Genomic DNA, 16838 nt, shown 5'->3' with positions numbered 1-16838 from the left:
AAATGCACTCATCGGAATGATCCACTGTACTGACAACCTGTCTTTGTCCAGTGCAGGGAGGGGCCCTTTACAAATCCTGAAATGGGCATTTTTTCATTAGACACGTAGTGCAGGCCCACCAAGATGATTTGTACCCAAGATGCACCTCTGTGCACAGGCCAGTCTGGCCTCTTGGTGCATTGCACAGTCAAATCAGTTATGTGGGTAACAAGTCATGACATCATCCCTATCAGTATTTCTTGTCCCATTTATTTTGCCGTTAGATAGATTGGAATATTATCTGTTTGTTTTGACATCAGTCTCACAGTTATGATCACAGCCCTTATTTACTCTAACAGTTGTTGGAACTTTGGAGTTAAAAAAAAATACTTTAAAGAGTATATGTCAGGTTAGACTACTAACATAGTTAACATGGTTACATTTAAGATTTTCCAAATTGCTTGTTTAGTGTTTTCTTGTTTTGTGATTTGGTGAAGTTTAACATTTTATTTTAAATCAGAAATCATACTGGCAAGCAAATATGACATAACCAGAGTTACCTAGCAACTATAATTATAGTGAGCACCAAAACTTTTCTAAATTTTCTAAAATAGTTATGATTTGCCAAACAACAATCCCCTAATGACAACACTGTTAAGCTGTCAGAAAAAAATCTTCCCTGTGCATACATTGTCTGCCTTTTGTGTGGAATTGACCGTTAGGGATTTCAGTTCAGAACTCACAGCTACAGCTATGTCTTGCATTTTTCAACTTTTTGTTTAGTAAATTTCTTCACAAACTGGTACTTGACTGATGTAAAATTATGATTAATATTTACCTCAGGTAATATCCCTCCAAACTAAATAATAATTATAAAAAAAATACGTAAATCTGTCATATGCACTCCTGACGAAATCGTACGCTGAAAACTCCCTCACAAAAATAACATGTTGCCTATACTTTGAAGCCGCTTGAGGCATGTGGCTAGAAAGTAATAGGCTATAATTTGTATTTTAAATGCGGTGAAGACAAAGTATTAATTACCCAACAAAATAAAGTATATATAGGCCTGATCACCTCTGACTTGAACAGAGCAAATCATCAGTAGATCAGAAACTTTTAAGTGCAGTACAAATAGATCTTAAGCCTGCAGACTTTAAAAGTATACATTATAGAGAATACTAAAACTTTGGTTCCTGCCCCAGGTGTTGGGTGTCCCATAAATAAATCTTTCACCCAAGCTTGGTTATAAACATGGTTTAAACCTCTGAATTTTATAATGAGGGATCACTGAAATATGTTCATTGTTCATTGTTCAGTTTATGTTTTAAACCAGATTAGTTAGGCTATTGTCTGTGCTTTGGACATACACTGTAATTTTTGTTGTAATTTGAAGTTGTTTCATTCTATAACTGCCTGCAGTAGGCTTATTTATTTTTTATTATTTACAGTTAGATAGCCACCTCCTCTTACTTCATAATTGTCTCATAACTGATCACATTTGTTTTAGACCAGCCTGGTCTGGTCTGGTTGTGCACAGCCAATAAGTTGTGCCTGCAAAGTTTGAATATTCAGTGTTTTGCCCTCATTTTATCAACAAGTTAGCGTCAGCTCAAATTTAAAGCACCTTTCCAACTGGCTGTGGCTTGGTTGATTTGGGGTTAAAGCCGCAATGAAAAAGTCCAAGAGGACTAGGTTAATTACACATTTCCTGATAAGATCTGCCCCTGGGACTATATATGCTCAAAACAAACTGGCTCGTGTTAAATGTTACAGCAAGACTGAGTGAAACATTAATAACAAAAATCAATCTGGCATGCACATTTTGTCATGTTTTGGGGGGCACAGCTTCTTTTGGAACATTTTGAAATAGGCAATAGGTCTCTTTGGAAAAAATATTATAAAAAGGACGCTTAGTATGTTACGTATACTAATAATTAATCAACAATAATATTACAATTTATTTTCATAGCCCAGTTGACCATTTGGTGTGGCTTTAATGTTACATTTTTTTATTTAGATAATTGTCGTCCACACACGCACTGTCCGCTCTTACCCCAATAACAAGCCGTAGATCACCAGGCAGCTGAAGGATCTACTTAATAAGAAAAAGCAGGCCTTCAACTTTGGTGACAAGGATGAGGTGAAGAGGGTACAATTGCAGCTTCTAGAGTTTGCCTACCAGTGCCATTTAGCTATGGAAGATGCAATAATCTATCTTCTGTAGCAGGCTCACTCACACCTGGAAGGTGTTGCGGGCTCTATGAGGATATTGTTTTTCGATTTCTCCAGTGCCTTTAATACAATCCAGCCCTTTCTGATGAGTGAGAAGCTGCTCAGGATGGGTGTCAGCTTCTCCATTGTCTCTTGGATTACTGAATACCTGTCAGGCAACTGGGGAGCACCCTGTCTGATACTGTGGTCAGTAATGTAGGAGTCCCCCAGAGCACAGTTCTATTTCTGTTGCCTTTTTATTCTGTACACCTCTGATTTCCAGTACAACTCCGAGTCCGGCCTCCTGCAGAGGTTTTCTGATGACTTTGCAGTGATTGGGTGTATCAAAGATGGACAGGAGCTGGAGTATAGGGCACTGATTGTAAATTTTGTGGAGTGGTCCCAGGCAAACCATCAGCTCCTGAACGCTGACAAGACCAAGGAAATGGTGATTGACTTCAGGAGGAAGAGGACACCAGTGGAACCTGTCACCATCCAGGGCCATGATGTGGAAATAGTGGACTGCTACAAGTACCTTGGTGTCCAGGTGAATAACAGGCTGGACTGGAGGGACACCTGTAATGCTGTGTACAAGGAGGGCATGAGTAGACTCTACTTCCTAAGAAAGTTCAGGTCTTTCATTGTATGCAGCAAGTTACTGGAGATCTTTTACCAGTTTGTGGTGGCCAGCGCCCTGTACTTCGCTGTGGTCTGCTGGGGGAGCAGCACCAGTAAAAGGGACACTGGCAGATTGACAAACTGATCCGTAAAGCTAGTCATGTGATCGCTATGAGCTGGAGACATTTGTCACAGTGAGGGACAGGAGGACACTGGACAAACTGCTCTCCATCATGGACACTCATGCTCACCCACTGCACCAGACTATAGAGGCACAGAGGAGCTCATTCAAACAGGCATCTAGAGCTTTACTCAAACAGTGAAAGATACAGGACTACATTCATACTATACACCGTAGAACTGTACAACAACTCACCCTTATGTAACAGATAATACTCCCTACAACTGTATAACAACTTGTCCCTATATAATGGACAATCTAAGTCCTGATAATCATCATATCATTGTTGCACTGTCTTTCTATGACCTCTTGTATAAAGCTGTTATTTTTATATTTTATTACTTGTCTTGCTATTTTATTTTTGATTTTATATTTTATTTTATTACTTATCTTTTTATTTTTATTACTTATCTTTCTATTTTATTTTTACTTGTACATTTACATTTATATAATTATGTCTTATGTGACACCCGTCTCTTGCTTACGGTGGTGTATTGCTATACACCACCGTATAATACACCACCGTAAATAAGGGCCTGTGTGTGTCATTTCATTTAATATGGTAGTCTAATCTTTCATTGACTCAGAACAAAGAGATGATTGTTCCACCGCTTGATGAGTGACACTTGCCCAGCCCCTACAGAGATCTGTAGGTCAAGGTATCACATAGAATGTATAACACTGTATATACATTATAATATAATGTAATAATATATTGTATGTTATATAAACTGTCTATGGTATCACATCACGCCACTACTGTTATCAGTGTAATCCCTATAGCTGAGTGTAAGAGGATGAATTGTTAATTTAAATATTTGTTGTTGCTGCTTGCGGAACTTTGAATTTCCTTCGAGATCAATAAAGTATTCCTCTGTCTAAAAATCTTCCCTATGAAGTTTCTGATCATGTGTCTTAATTTCATAATACCAAAGTTGCTATAATTTCCATAGACAGTCTATTATAACCAGTGTTGGGAGTAACGCGTTATAAAAGTAACGAATTACAGTAATGCATTACTTTTTGCTGTAACGCAGTAATGTAAGGCATTACAGGGGAAAAAATAGTAATATTTTACTCGGTACAAATGTGAGTAACGCGCGTTACAGTGTTTTTTTTAACCTGGATTGAAGTGGTGGGTTTTTCTTCATACAAATTCGCTAAAATCACCTCGATATCAGCAGCGGTGAAACGCCGGAGATGCGCCCTCGTAGACCTTCAGGTAACCGCGGACGAAAGGACTGACAAAGAACTCCACGCTGTTTAGACCTGGTTTAGACCTGGGTCAGTTCTGGTTTAGACCTGGTTTACACTCGTCCCTCCCTCTATCGCAGTTCACTTTTCGCTGTCTCGCAGATTTTTATTTATTTTATTTTTTTTGTGCAATTTTGCATGCCCTGTTTTTTTTTTTACATTGTATGAATGCGTATTGCGTTCCTCCCGCTGCGTCCTGACTGGCCAAGGGACTCCTGTCTCCTGTACAGTACAGAATGTGTTCAGCTGCCAATTTTAAATACATGTTTAATCTCTAGCAGTGTGATTCTGAAGTGCTGTACGGTTGCAAGTTTTCTCCCCGACGAAACCCACAACATCGACGAAACGTTCTGCACCGACAAAGGCTCCTGCGCTCGCACCCAAAAGGCAGAGGAAGATGCAAACCATCACACAAAAAGTTGGACTTCTGGACACGCTGAAGGAAGGTAGAAGTTACGCGCTGTAACAGACTCTTGCACCGGCTCGGGTACCTGCAAATAGTTGCTGAAATCAGGGCCGCGAGCCCGAGCAGCAGGGTCCATAAAGAGCGATCGGGCGACAGCCGCTCTTACCTCCATGAGGTGCGGAGCAGAGCCGCTCCTTTCTCCTGCGGTCTCCTTCGAGCCCTTCCCTACAGTGAGTCCTGTTTTAGTCCAAGTTCAGTTCTAGTTTAGTCCTAGTTCAGTTCTGGTTTAGTCCTGGTTCAGCTCTGGTTTAGTCCTGGTTTAGACCTGGTTTAGTCCTGGTTCAGTCCATATACAGCGCAAAAGTTATTTTGGTGAGAGTAACTTAAAGTAATGCAATAGTAATGTAATGCCTTACATTTTAAATGCAGTAATATTGTAATGTAACGAATTACTTTGAAATTACAGTAATAGGTAATAAATAACGCATTACAGTTTCAAAGTAACTTGCCCAACAGTGATTATAACTTCTCATCCACAACCACTACAGTCTATGGGTATGTGTTCTTACTGCGCATGTGCTAGACCCTTAGCCGTGACGTTTGCGTCACGGAGTGGAAAACCCGGATGTGCCGTTGCTGTTAGCGACGCAGTCGAAGCAGACTTCAATTCATATAGTTAAAAATATAAATAATAATAAGGCCCATCGTAATATGAGTAATTGACTTGTCAGACTCTCGCTTCAAAGCGATACAAGGTGAGTAGCTAACAAAATGTAAGAAATTCAACCTATAATATGCAAGCTAACAGCTAGCTCGTGTCATTGTATAAAGCAGCTGTAGCTGTGTAACAGCTACGTGGATTTATCCTAGCGCTCCTATCTGTGCTTTGTTTTTTTTGTTTTTTTTTGTTTTTTTTTTTTTTTCAATAAACCAACTGTATGGCTTAAGGACGGTGTCACTATGTGCTTTCATAATTTGTGTTTTAAAGGGACATGGGTGTGGGGTGAGATGTTTACTTTATGGTTTACTGATTCAACAGTCTTCATTCCATGTCGCAGTCCATACAGCTTCAATCTTCTCTTGGTTAATTTTGTTTTTATTAGCAATAAAACATCGATTTTGGAATCTGTCTCAACCATTACTTGAAACTGCTCGCCCCATCCCCCACGTTTAAAACACAACTGCACAGGTCCATCCTTTTTGACAGCAGAAAACAAATGTGACAGGAACCACTCAAATCTCAAATTGATCATATGCCATTGTCAATCATTAATTAATCTCTATTCTAGGTCACTACAAGTCTTCTAATTATCAAAAAGATGAGTGGAGCAGCCCTGGGCTTTGAAATTGTGGTGGTGTTTTTTCTGGCATTGTTTCTGCTGCATCGGTATGGGGACTTTCGTAAGCAACAGCCTATGGTATTATTTGGCACACTTCTTGCCTGGTACCTGTGTTTCCTAATCGTCTTCATCTTACCTTTGGACGTTAGCACGGTTAGTGTAAAATCGAGATACAACTGAGTATATTTGTATTCACAGTGTTATTCATCCTTTTATATTTTTTTCAGACAATCTACAAACAATGCATTATTGACCATGATCAGATTGCCTCTGGTCCCACTGTTGGTCAATTCCCATTCACTAACACAACAAGAAACACATCTGTCACATCTACAAAGAGGTGTGTGTCATGTACAATAAAATATCTGCAATGACTCCTCATTCAAGGCCACTCCAGACAAAAACAAATTCATCAGTTCAGAAAGCTTGGTTTGGTTTGTTCTAGAGTGATCTTTAGTTCCTACCACTTGTTCTGTTTGCTTATAATTGACATTAAAATATGGTTTGATGTTGCTGCCCTTCATCTGTTATAGTCTGAAACCATGCTACAAACCATGGAGTTATATTCCTAATGGGATTATGCCAGTGTTCTGGAGAGTGGTGTACTGGACATCACAGTGTTTGACATGGTCAGTCAATGTAACCTGCTGATTATTACTTAATTTGAATGTTGTATCTAATATTCTTTGTATTTGCTTGTACATCTAGGTTGCTCCTGCCTTTCATGCAGTCATACGCTCGATCTGGAGGCTTTTCCATCACTGGAAAAATTAAAACTGCACTGATAGAAAATGCAATCTATTATGGGACATATTTGCTGATATTTGGCTCTCTGCTTATATATGTGGCTGTTCACCCAGAGTGGCATCTCTCCTGGTGAATATCTTATGTTAGTTCTTGAGATTTTGATTAAAACACAATTTAAAACCTTTACATCGCTGGGATTTCCTTAGGTATGAACTACAGACCATTGGTATCACAGCAGCCAACACATGGGGCTTGTTTCTTCTGGTGTTGTTGCTTGGATATGGATTGGTAGAAATTCCTCGCTCTTACTGGAATGCATCCAGACATGGACACATGCTCATCAAAACATATTTTAAGGCATCAAAACTAATGACAGAAAAAGCTGATGCAGAGGAAAACCTTGAAGATGTTATGGAGGTGCATGTCAAGTGGTGCTGTGGGTGTTATATTTGCTGTTAATGTAAACTTAAAATTTCAGCTTTGTGTTGATTTCAGGAGGTGAGAAAAGTAAGTGAATCTATAAAGTACAACCATCCACTGAGAAAGTGTGTTGACACAATACTCAGGAAAGTAAGTACGCTTAGCAATCCCCTGACCTGCTAACAGTTGTAGTCTGATGACTGTAATGTCTGACGCAGTGCCCAGTTGACTATCAGGAGAAAATGGGGAGAAACATGGATGACTATGAAGATTTTGATGACAAACAGAACACGTACCCCAGTGAGAAGAGTCTTGTAAAACTTCATAAACAGGTAAAAGATCAGTGATCGATTTAAATAATGTGATGGAATAGAGTTTTTATTTTTATATGTTTGCTTATCTAGGTGATTTATGCTGTGCAAAGGCACAACAGAACACGTGTGCAGTGGCAGATCCTCCTGAAGCAAGCCATTCATTTGGAAGATGTGGCCAAGAATGAAACTAGTTCTGCCCACCAGTTTGTTCACAGTTTTCCATCTTCAGAGCCAACTGGATGGTTTAGCCGATACATGTACACACCGACTGTCGGTAAGTTTTGTCATAGGACTTCACATTTTTCCATAATCAATTATTATTAAGAATTACTTTGTGCATTTGTTTTTTTTTTTGTTTGTTTGTTTGTTTGTTTTTTTTTTTTTCAGAATGGTACTGGGAGTGTTTTCTGAAGCGCTGGTTTTATAGGCTGTTGTCTGTCATCTTGACTATGTTCAGTGTAGCTGTGGTTTGGTCTGAGTGCACTTTCTTCAGCACCCGCCCTGTCCTTTCTCTCTTTGCTGTCTTCATCCAGCTGGCTGAAAGAGACTACAATTACCTGTACATTGAGGTATTTATTACTACAAACTAGCTTTGCTGTTGCCATGCATCCTTTTAAATTCTTAAACTAAAATGTAGTTTCTTGTCCACTAGATGGCATGTTTCCTCACAATTTTCTTCCTCTGCATTTGTGTTTACTCCACTGTGTTCCGTATTCGAGTTTTCAATTATTACTACCTGGCCCCACATCATCAGACTGATGCCTACAGTCTTCAGTTTAGTGGGATGTAAGTGTCATTGTTAAATAAAGTGTTAATACAATAAAAGTGTTAATAATATAAATTGTTAGTTAATCTAAAACACAACTACCTTCAATTTTATCATTACAGGTTGTTTTGCCGTTTAACTCCTCCTCTGTGTCTTAATTTTCTTGGATTGATTCACATGGATTCAGCAATATCGCATCAGCAGAAAGAACAGACTGCATACACCTCAGTAAGACGCCGCAACATGTGCCATACAATGTGCTAAAACTACAGTTAATAGTTTTGTCTCTTAGCTATGTATGTTTGCTTTTGTCTTTATAGATTATGGGATCCATGCATGTTCTCAATTTTATTGCAAATGGCTTCTATATCTATTATCCCATGTTGATTTTGATCCTGTGCATTGCAACATACTTCAGGTAAACTGCCCTTAAGTTGCAATTACTATTTATATAAACATGACTGAAATTTCACTTTCTTTTTTAGTCTTGGAACTCGTTGTCTAAACCTTCTGGGCTTCCAGCAGTTCATGGGTGACTGTGAAATGACATCTGACTTGATTGACGAGGGTAAAGAGCTTATTAGGAGAGGTAAGGCATACAACAGTTACAACAGTGTTTTAAGAAAAGTGATCTTTTAAACTGTTACTTTTTCATACAGAGAAAAGAAAACGACAAAGAATTGAAGATGGGGAGAACAGACGAAGAGTAAGTTCAAGTAAAAAATACATGCATGTTTACTCATTGTGTAACCAATATTGACTAATCAAAACAATGTTTATGTTTTTTTTCTTGAAGGAATGGAAGGAGCGTTATGGCAATCCAAGAGAAGAGTATACTGCAAAAAACATGGGCAGCCATGAAATGAAGGAAACCAACTACTCAGACACTGTCAACCCCAGCACAAACAGGCGTAAGTCAGACTAAATATGCTATATATATATTGCCTTAGTCATATGAGTGCAGCCAAACCTACCTTTGTTAATAGAAGCCAAGTATTCCCGGGGTGCTAATCGGGCAGAGAAGGACTGTGTTGAACTGCTTCAGGATGCAGAGCCTTTAGATTTTAATGCAGATTCTTTAACAGATGACCCACTTGATACCGACACTGGAAGGTAATCTTTATTTATTGTACTCAGATTCTCAATAACAGCCACACGTGTTCAATGTATTTAATTATCTGTGTGTTTTTATTGTAATTAGGCACTTGGGTGGACGGTATCTGTCCATGTGTTCATCTCGTAACAGGATCTTTGATGATGTCTAAGGAGGTGAATCATAAATTATTGTACACATCTGCCTTTCTGGACAGAGGAGAAATTCAAGTGAATGTATTTCAGTGCCCCACCTCAGGTTACATAATATAGGTGTTCACTTGTATCAAATGACTGCTTTACACTCCTGAATAGTCATTGGAAAGTTACAGCTAAAGTATACTTTGAATAACTGACTAATCCATCTATTAAAATATGCATGATTATGCTTTTCAAGAACAGGATCATCTAATGTTCTATACCAGTTTGAACACCTTAAACTGCATGCACGTTTTACTAATTTGATACATGCAACATGGCCATATGGGAGTAAGCAACAGTGAAAGAGGTATTATTATTTATTTATACTTGGCTTATTGTATTGAGCATATGTTACAGAAATAGAAAATAAACTTAGACATTCGTTTCGCACTGCTGTTTTTGTCACTGTTGGAAAGAGTAACTCAAAAAGTGCCATTAAAACAGACTTTAACCTTACATTAGAGTACACTAATCCCATGTTATAGAGGGTATGTAAATGTGGACATGTTTTGGTTCAGAATCTGATTTGTATATATTTAAGGTGCAGAACTAAAATCTATGTAACTGGACTTTCCTGTTTGTATATAGCTGTGTTAATGTACAATTTATCTTTTGTATATGACATGAATCAGTGGTTATTTTACATATTTTTGTTTAGTTATGGCTCTGAAATTGTTAATTTAAATCTTAATTACTGTTCTGTAGACTAGGTAACTTTTTCAAAACATCTTTGCACTATACACTGTCACCTCTTTCTTATAGTCTGATCATGTAATGGTGAAAATGAAGTGTTTAAAAAGGAAATATGATTAATTATTATTTATTGTTAATATTAAATATTCTGTAAAGGACAAATAACATGTGGTCTAGTGTTTGATGTCTGCTGCTGCCACTATTGTGTAATAGATAATAAAAGAGCATACAATGCAAACAGATTTTGCATGATTGTGTATAATTTTCTAAAAATATAAGATAGGCTTGAAGTACACTTCAGACTTATAGGTATCAGACCTTTCGTCGTTATAAAGTGCTGCTGTTTATGGTATGACCGATGAGGACAAAGTAAACACTGCGTCTCCATGGTAACCGCGTGGGGTTGATAGGCCAAGTAAAACATCACCGAAACTTACGCTGTATGTCTGGATTCAGAGGACCAATCTTGCTCACGATCTAACTGGTACGCTTCGATGTAACTATAAATGTATATGTACGTTAGCTTTGAGGGGAAAAAAAAAAAAAAAACTTTGCGAGACAACTATGATTGAGCTAACATTATCAAGTAGCCTACTACAGCTTTTCCTCGGTTTACTTTCTATTTCATTTATTGAAAAAAACAAAAAAAAACATCTCCCTTAACCAAGAGCATAGTTACCTCACTAGATGCTCTTCAATTTATATGTAGGTAAGTTGTTTAACTGCTTTATTCCCCCATATCTAAAAACAGTCTATACAGTAGGCCTAGAGATAGGCTAACTATTTTGTGATGGGAAAGGACACGTTACAGTAGCTACAGGAGCTATGTTTATGTATGATAACCTATTTACCCATATCCAAATCCAATTTATTTAGCAGAATACATGACTTGTTGCCTAATACTAACTTTATGAGATATCCATTTAATATATATATATATACAAATAAAAAATCAGTAGTAGTAGTAGCAGCCTATAGATTATGAATGTGTTTGACATTGTGTGCTGTGTCTTATCATTCTCATATCTGTAATTTCTTTACAGAGATTATAACCTCACTTGAATATGGCAGGGACCTCCAGACATGATCATGAGATGGCTATAAACGCCAAAAAGCAGCTGGCTGTGTGCTCTGACCCTGTGGAGCGACTAAGGCTGCAGTGTCTCACAAGAGGCTCCTCTGGCATCAAAGGTCTTGGCAGGTAAGGATTTACATAACGATTACATTTCAACACTGTATATTGGGCTGCTGTGCACATATTCCTCCCTGTAGGTTGTATAGATCTTGAACAGAATATGAATTCAATCAAAGACTCAGCTATGGTGAAATCTTTTTTCTTTAAATGATCAAATCCCCCAAGTGACTGTGAGTTGTTGTTTTCCTCAGTTATGAAGCTGTGAAAATGACTAGGGACTTGTACTATAAGTGTCTGCTTAAAACTGGTTGAGGATTGTATCAGATGTACAATGACACAAATCCCAGATAAACCAGGCCTAGGAAGGGGCTGAGTAATACACTATCAACTCAAAGTGACATGTTTGGTCACCACCAATCACTCACACACTCACACATATAAATTTATACAAATTGCAACATTCATTGTCAGTATAGGGACATCTTGGTTGACTAAACTTCTTGTCTGCACCAGAACCTTCAAAATAATGGATGACAACAACAACCGCAGTCTGGACTTCAAAGAGTTTGTGAAAGGCTTGAATGACTACGGGGTCTTGATGGAAAAAGAGGAGGCCACAGCTCTTTTTCAGCAGTTTGACAGAGATGGCAGTGGGACCATAGACTTTGATGAATTTCTCATTACTCTCAGGGTAAATAGATTACATAGTAAAATTAATGACCTCAGAAATTAAATGCAATATTTTGTTGTTTTTATTTTTCCAACAGCCACCAATGTCAAAGGCCAGAAAGGAAGTGGTCATGGAAGCTTTTCGGAAGCTTGATAAGACCGGAGATGGCGTGATAACAGTAGAAGACCTCAGAGGTGTTTACAACGCCAAGTACCACCCCAAATATCAGAATGGGGAATGGACTGAGGATCAGGTTTTCCGGACGTTTTTGGACAGCTTTGACTCCCCTTATGAGAAGGATGGAAAGGTGCAAGATTTGATTATTAACATCTAAAGACAACAATAACCACATCATGACAGTGTATATGTAGTCAGAGTAGTCAAATATGTGGTTTCTGTTGAATTTGAAATATTTACACTTTGTCATTCGAACACTGTTACAATGTTAAATGTCTGTCACTGCTATAACTTTGTATCTGTCATGAAGGTAACCCAGGAAGAGTTTATGAATTATTATGCTGGTGTGAGTGCCTCCATTGATACAGATGTCTACTTTATTGTGATGATGAAAAATGCCTGGAAAATTTGACTTAGCAACACAGTACGGTAAACAAACTTGACTCAGTAGGAAGTAGCTTGAGGGGGTGGATTTGAACAGTCAGGTGGCTTGGGACTTGGACCTCTTTCTTTTTCTTATGGTACAAAATGCTATATTTCCTTTAGCAATAGATTGTTGTCTCTTACAACTGAAACTCTGGTGATGGGTGTTGATCTGATAACATTGCAACCTCTTCAAAAATGATCATCAAAATTCATCTCTTGACTGAATTCTTATTTTTTTGTAAAATAGATCAAACTATTTTAAACTGGTTTGTTTTGATGCAGGTGACCAAAGATGAGTTCATCAATTACTACTCTGGGGTGAGTGCTTCCATTGACCGTGACGTCTACTTCATTCTCATGATGAAAAATGCCTGGAGACTTTGAATTCATCAGTGTCAAGAAACATGTCAGCACAAAAGTTAATCTACAGCCAATGTCTGTTCAAAGGAGATATTAACCTGTAAGTAGATAGTAATAGCTTAGTTTATCTGTAGTTTACCACGTTTTTAAAAAGCTGGTTTAAGGGTTACACAGAGCAATTACCAAATGTACATGGGATTAAAGAATACTTTATTACATTTGTGTCTAGTATGTAGCCCAAGATCATTGTGTCTGTGGAATTAAACAAAAACAAGTGTACGTTTTCAATTAGGGTTTACCAAAGTGTCTTAGATATGTATATCCCCTCTTAAGTCAGCCATCAAATAATGTGACAGCATTTACTATCATGTCCTATGCTCAGTGATCCGTACAATCTATATGAGACAAATATGGAATGATAATGTATTAGAAATGCAGTGTGTTGACATTTCCTGCAGGCTTTTAAGCCTGGAGCAGTTGGTGTTTTGGATTTTTTTATTATTATTATTATTTTTTTTTTTTAACCTTTATTTAACCGGGATAATTATGCATACAAGAAAATATTTCCTGTACATTGACCACAAGGTACTTTTAGGTAGAAAAAAATATTGACTTTGCTTAATGTCTTAGTTTTTCACTTTTTTAAGAAAGAAAATATCAATTTTCAATATACTTTATTTAAGTTCTTACAATTATATTTTTAAATCATCATAATAAATCCATTGTCATCACTGTGTATAATAACAAACAAAACTTTACATATAAATACAAAATATAAGTAAATAAAGCATGGGTTACAAAGTATACTGCATGTTTTTCATTATTAGCAGTTCCGAGGTGGTGGTTGTGTGAGTTAAAGCAGCTTGGTGAAGCATTACCTTTCCTTCTTCAGCCACAGACAGTGATGTGGTGTTAGATCAAGAACAGATGAACAGGTTTTTACAAAACAAATGCAAGTTCTCAACAGAAGTGCAGATGTGGAGCAGCTCAGTATGATTGAATGTTTAGGCTCATTACCTTTGTGCAATGATTTTGATAATGTTTTATAAAATGGCGAAGCAGCTTGGATGAGCTGCGAAACGTCTTCAAACAAACTAAATTTTTTTGTCCAGTCGACAAACTGAATTTTCTCCTCGCCATGGATTCTACCTGGACGACTGAGGGATTCTTCACACTTCTATAAAATGAGAGAATCTATTTATACAGAAACATACAGAAAATTAGGTTTCCATTGATTGAGGAAGCAGCATTGAAAACCTGAGTGTGTGTTCTACTGTACATGAAAAACAGGGATGTAACAATGCACCATTGGTCTAAAAAACTTAAAGATTTCAATTGTGACCCCAATTTGGTTTATTATTATTATTATTATATTTTATTTTGGGGAGAAAAAATATTTGAAATGCTATTTAAATCACCCTTATTTAACTATGCCTAATTATGTTTAAAAATGTTATCTTAAAATTGTAATTAATTTAAAATGGTTAACTGTTATATCCCTTTGAAAAAAGAAAAAAAAAACATCCCAAACAAAGATTAAGTTGCACTCCAATTTGTGACGAATGATTTGTTATCTGTCCCCACTGTTTTGATCTGGTAGAAACTGGACATGGTGACATAGGAATCGTCCCTTTCATGTTGTATGTTACTGTGCTGGAGTGGGGGAGTCTCTGGCGCCTCTACATGTTGGACAGTGTTCTGAATGGGCAGAGCTTCTTTTGGGACATCGGGCTCCCCCTCTGAGCTGCTCTGGCTCAGCAGCTCCAGCTCCTCTGTGCGGACGCTGCTGCTGCTCAGAGACGCATCTGTGCTCGGGGTGGGACAGGATGGGCTCTCCTCTGTCCCCGCTACAGACAACATAGGCTCTGTCTCACCATAGGCCAGTCCTGTGGAGGAGCTCATGTTGGAGTGGACATTTAGGGAGCTGAATTCCTCTGGTTTGTAGATCAGTAAGAGGCCCTGTAAAAAAAAAACCAACATATCATGTTATTGTTATTGCTGAACAGCATCACCTTCATAATGTAATCTGTGGGTTGTGTGTAACATACGCACGTTATTTGGCCCACATATTTGCATAAGAGTTGTTTTTGGATGTGGTATGCTTGGCCATATGTAGGTCAGTATTCTGTAGAAAAATATAAAAAGGAGTCCATAATTAATCAATTAATCATTTTAATTGTCAATGATCAGTTTGGGGCTTTGAAGAGGCCTACAGCTAATCCTCTGTCAATAACACTTAAAGTAATAAGACAAAATAAAATAAAATCATGATGCATCAATTTCTGGGGGAAAAAAATCTGTTAAATACAAGTATTTAACTTGACATTTGTGGGAACAATATTACCAAGTACTACTGCACATTTAAAATAACAACATTGATTTTGAGTGAAAATTATCATAAAACTTACTTATTTTTCCATGTGAACACCACGCTCACTACCACTACAGCAGCAGGTATAATGCTCCACAAATGGACGTAGCGGTTTTGTGAAGTACCACCTATTGCAAACAGACCGTTTCTGGTCTCCACGGTGGGCGTTGTGAAGGTGACGGCATGGCTCCATTCACTCCAGCTGCCCTGGAAGTAATCCCACGGTACAGCCCGCACTTTTACATGATACTGAGTGCCACCGTCCAGATTGTCCAAACCGATGCTCATTGAGGCCGATGACATGTTCCGTGTCTGAGAAATACCAAAACATTTGATTTTTTTTTAAATACTATAATGTTTTGGGATTTTTTGGTAACTCGTTTAATACTTGTGAACACGATAAGAGGAAACTTTTACCAGGTTGGTCTTTTCACTCCAGAGCTGAATCTGAAAGCGCAGGTCGCCCACTGTCAGGTAGTCGCTCTGATACGGGATTTGGACTTGAACAAGAGCCTCGTCCTGGTTCAGGGTCACGTTATATATATGTGGACTTTTTGGTTTGACTTCAGAAAATTAGAGAAAATATCAGTGACAAAATATAGGAAATAAAGTGTTCAATAAAGTACTGAAATGGAAAATAACACACTTATTTTTTTGAGGTCAAGTTCTGTCACAATGCGGTGGCCTCTTTTCAACAGAACCGTCAGAGTGATGGGTAAATAAGGATTCAGGTCTTTGGAGCTCAGAGTGTCTCCCAATTCCTCCACACACTTTTTTGTGTTCTCCCCCAATTTACTAAGGGTATATATAATAATACAATTATTCATAGTATACAGATACCATGATGTGACAATATATGTTAATTTTCAAAGTGCACATGATCAGTCATTTTGTGAAATACTTGATCTGACCAATTATTTCCTTCTACATTCGAAATGTGTGGATCTGTCTGGCCAGGTAAGTGAAATACACTTATCTTAATAATTACAAAAATACTATTATCTTTTCTTTTTGCATTTGTACCATTACAATGTTGTGATATTTTGTTTAGAATAGTTTTTACCAAGCAGTTATACTCTGAATCTCGTCATAGTCTTCATCCTCATCATCCTCCAAATTGAAGCCGGTAGAGACAAGCTGACAGGTTATATTAGTCCCTTCAAACAGACTGATGTGGGACCAGCAATCCACTGTGGGCATTAACACAAACAACAGGCTTAGAGCAACTCTAAACTTGTGTGTGCTGTTCATATGTTAAATATATTACATTATGTTTTACCCAGACAAGGATAAGACTCACAAATCACTTAACTGATTTTGTTGATGATTCAAAAGACTGTATGTGTTCTCACCCATGCCTGAGTCTGGCTCTCCACTCTGGGCCGTGGTCCTGGCTGACAGTATCACAGTCCACAGCAGCAGCATGTTTCTGTGTGTCTCTGCTTCACCTGTGCACAGTCTGCCCCTCAGCGCT

General features: G+C 37.9%; 3 protein-coding genes across 7 annotated transcripts; 2 read left to right on the top strand and 1 right to left on the bottom strand.

Annotated features, from left to right (window-relative positions):
• Positions 1-5253: 5253 nt before the first annotated feature.
• Positions 5254-10467, top strand: lmbrd2b (LMBR1 domain containing 2b). The gene is made up of 18 exons (XM_020926413.2): positions 5254-5407; positions 5942-6145; positions 6220-6332; positions 6526-6621; positions 6701-6868; positions 6946-7156; positions 7235-7309; positions 7378-7491; positions 7564-7747; positions 7861-8042; positions 8126-8259; positions 8362-8467; positions 8560-8657; positions 8725-8828; positions 8899-8945; positions 9036-9150; positions 9226-9352; positions 9441-10467. The coding sequence occupies exons 2-18, from the start codon at positions 5972-5974 to the stop codon at positions 9502-9504; spliced, it is 2112 nt and encodes a 703-aa protein (XP_020782072.1). The 5' UTR covers positions 5254-5407; positions 5942-5971; the 3' UTR covers positions 9505-10467.
• A 19-nt stretch (positions 10468-10486) lies between these two features.
• Positions 10487-13664, top strand: capslb (calcyphosine-like b). Of its 4 annotated transcripts, XM_055153664.1 has the most exons (6): positions 10585-10709; positions 11269-11426; positions 11874-12051; positions 12128-12337; positions 12518-12636; positions 12916-13664. In XM_055153664.1, the coding sequence occupies exons 2-5, from the start codon at positions 11290-11292 to the stop codon at positions 12617-12619; spliced, it is 627 nt and encodes a 208-aa protein (XP_055009639.1). In that variant the 5' UTR covers positions 10585-10709; positions 11269-11289; the 3' UTR covers positions 12620-12636; positions 12916-13664. The 4 variants fall into 4 exon arrangements, with proteins under 4 accessions (XP_020782390.1, XP_055009639.1, XP_055009638.1 ...); XM_020926731.2 differs by lacking the exon at positions 12518-12636 and having other exon boundaries at positions 10487-10709; XM_055153663.1 differs by having other exon boundaries at positions 12518-13664.
• Positions 13651-16838, bottom strand: il7r (interleukin 7 receptor). 2 transcript variants are annotated; one of them, XM_020926536.2, is made up of 7 exons: positions 16717-16838; positions 16428-16554; positions 16011-16159; positions 15782-15927; positions 15402-15676; positions 15046-15118; positions 13651-14952 (listed from the first exon to the last, which is right to left on the bottom strand). In XM_020926536.2, the coding sequence occupies exons 1-7, from the start codon at positions 16787-16789 to the stop codon at positions 14530-14532; spliced, it is 1266 nt and encodes a 421-aa protein (XP_020782195.2). In that variant the 5' UTR covers positions 16790-16838; the 3' UTR covers positions 13651-14529. The 2 variants fall into 2 exon arrangements, with proteins under 2 accessions (XP_020782195.2, XP_020782196.2); XM_020926537.2 differs by having other exon boundaries at positions 16677-16813.

Source organism: Boleophthalmus pectinirostris, unplaced genomic scaffold (genome assembly GCF_026225935.1).
Source record: "Boleophthalmus pectinirostris isolate CB_2022bp ecotype Guang Dong unplaced genomic scaffold, ASM2622593v1 HiC_scaffold_18, whole genome shotgun sequence".
NCBI lineage: Eukaryota > Metazoa > Chordata > Actinopteri > Gobiiformes > Gobiidae > Boleophthalmus > Boleophthalmus pectinirostris.
Note: the sequence above shows the minus strand (reverse complement) of the source record. Positions and strands in the feature narration are given on the sequence as shown.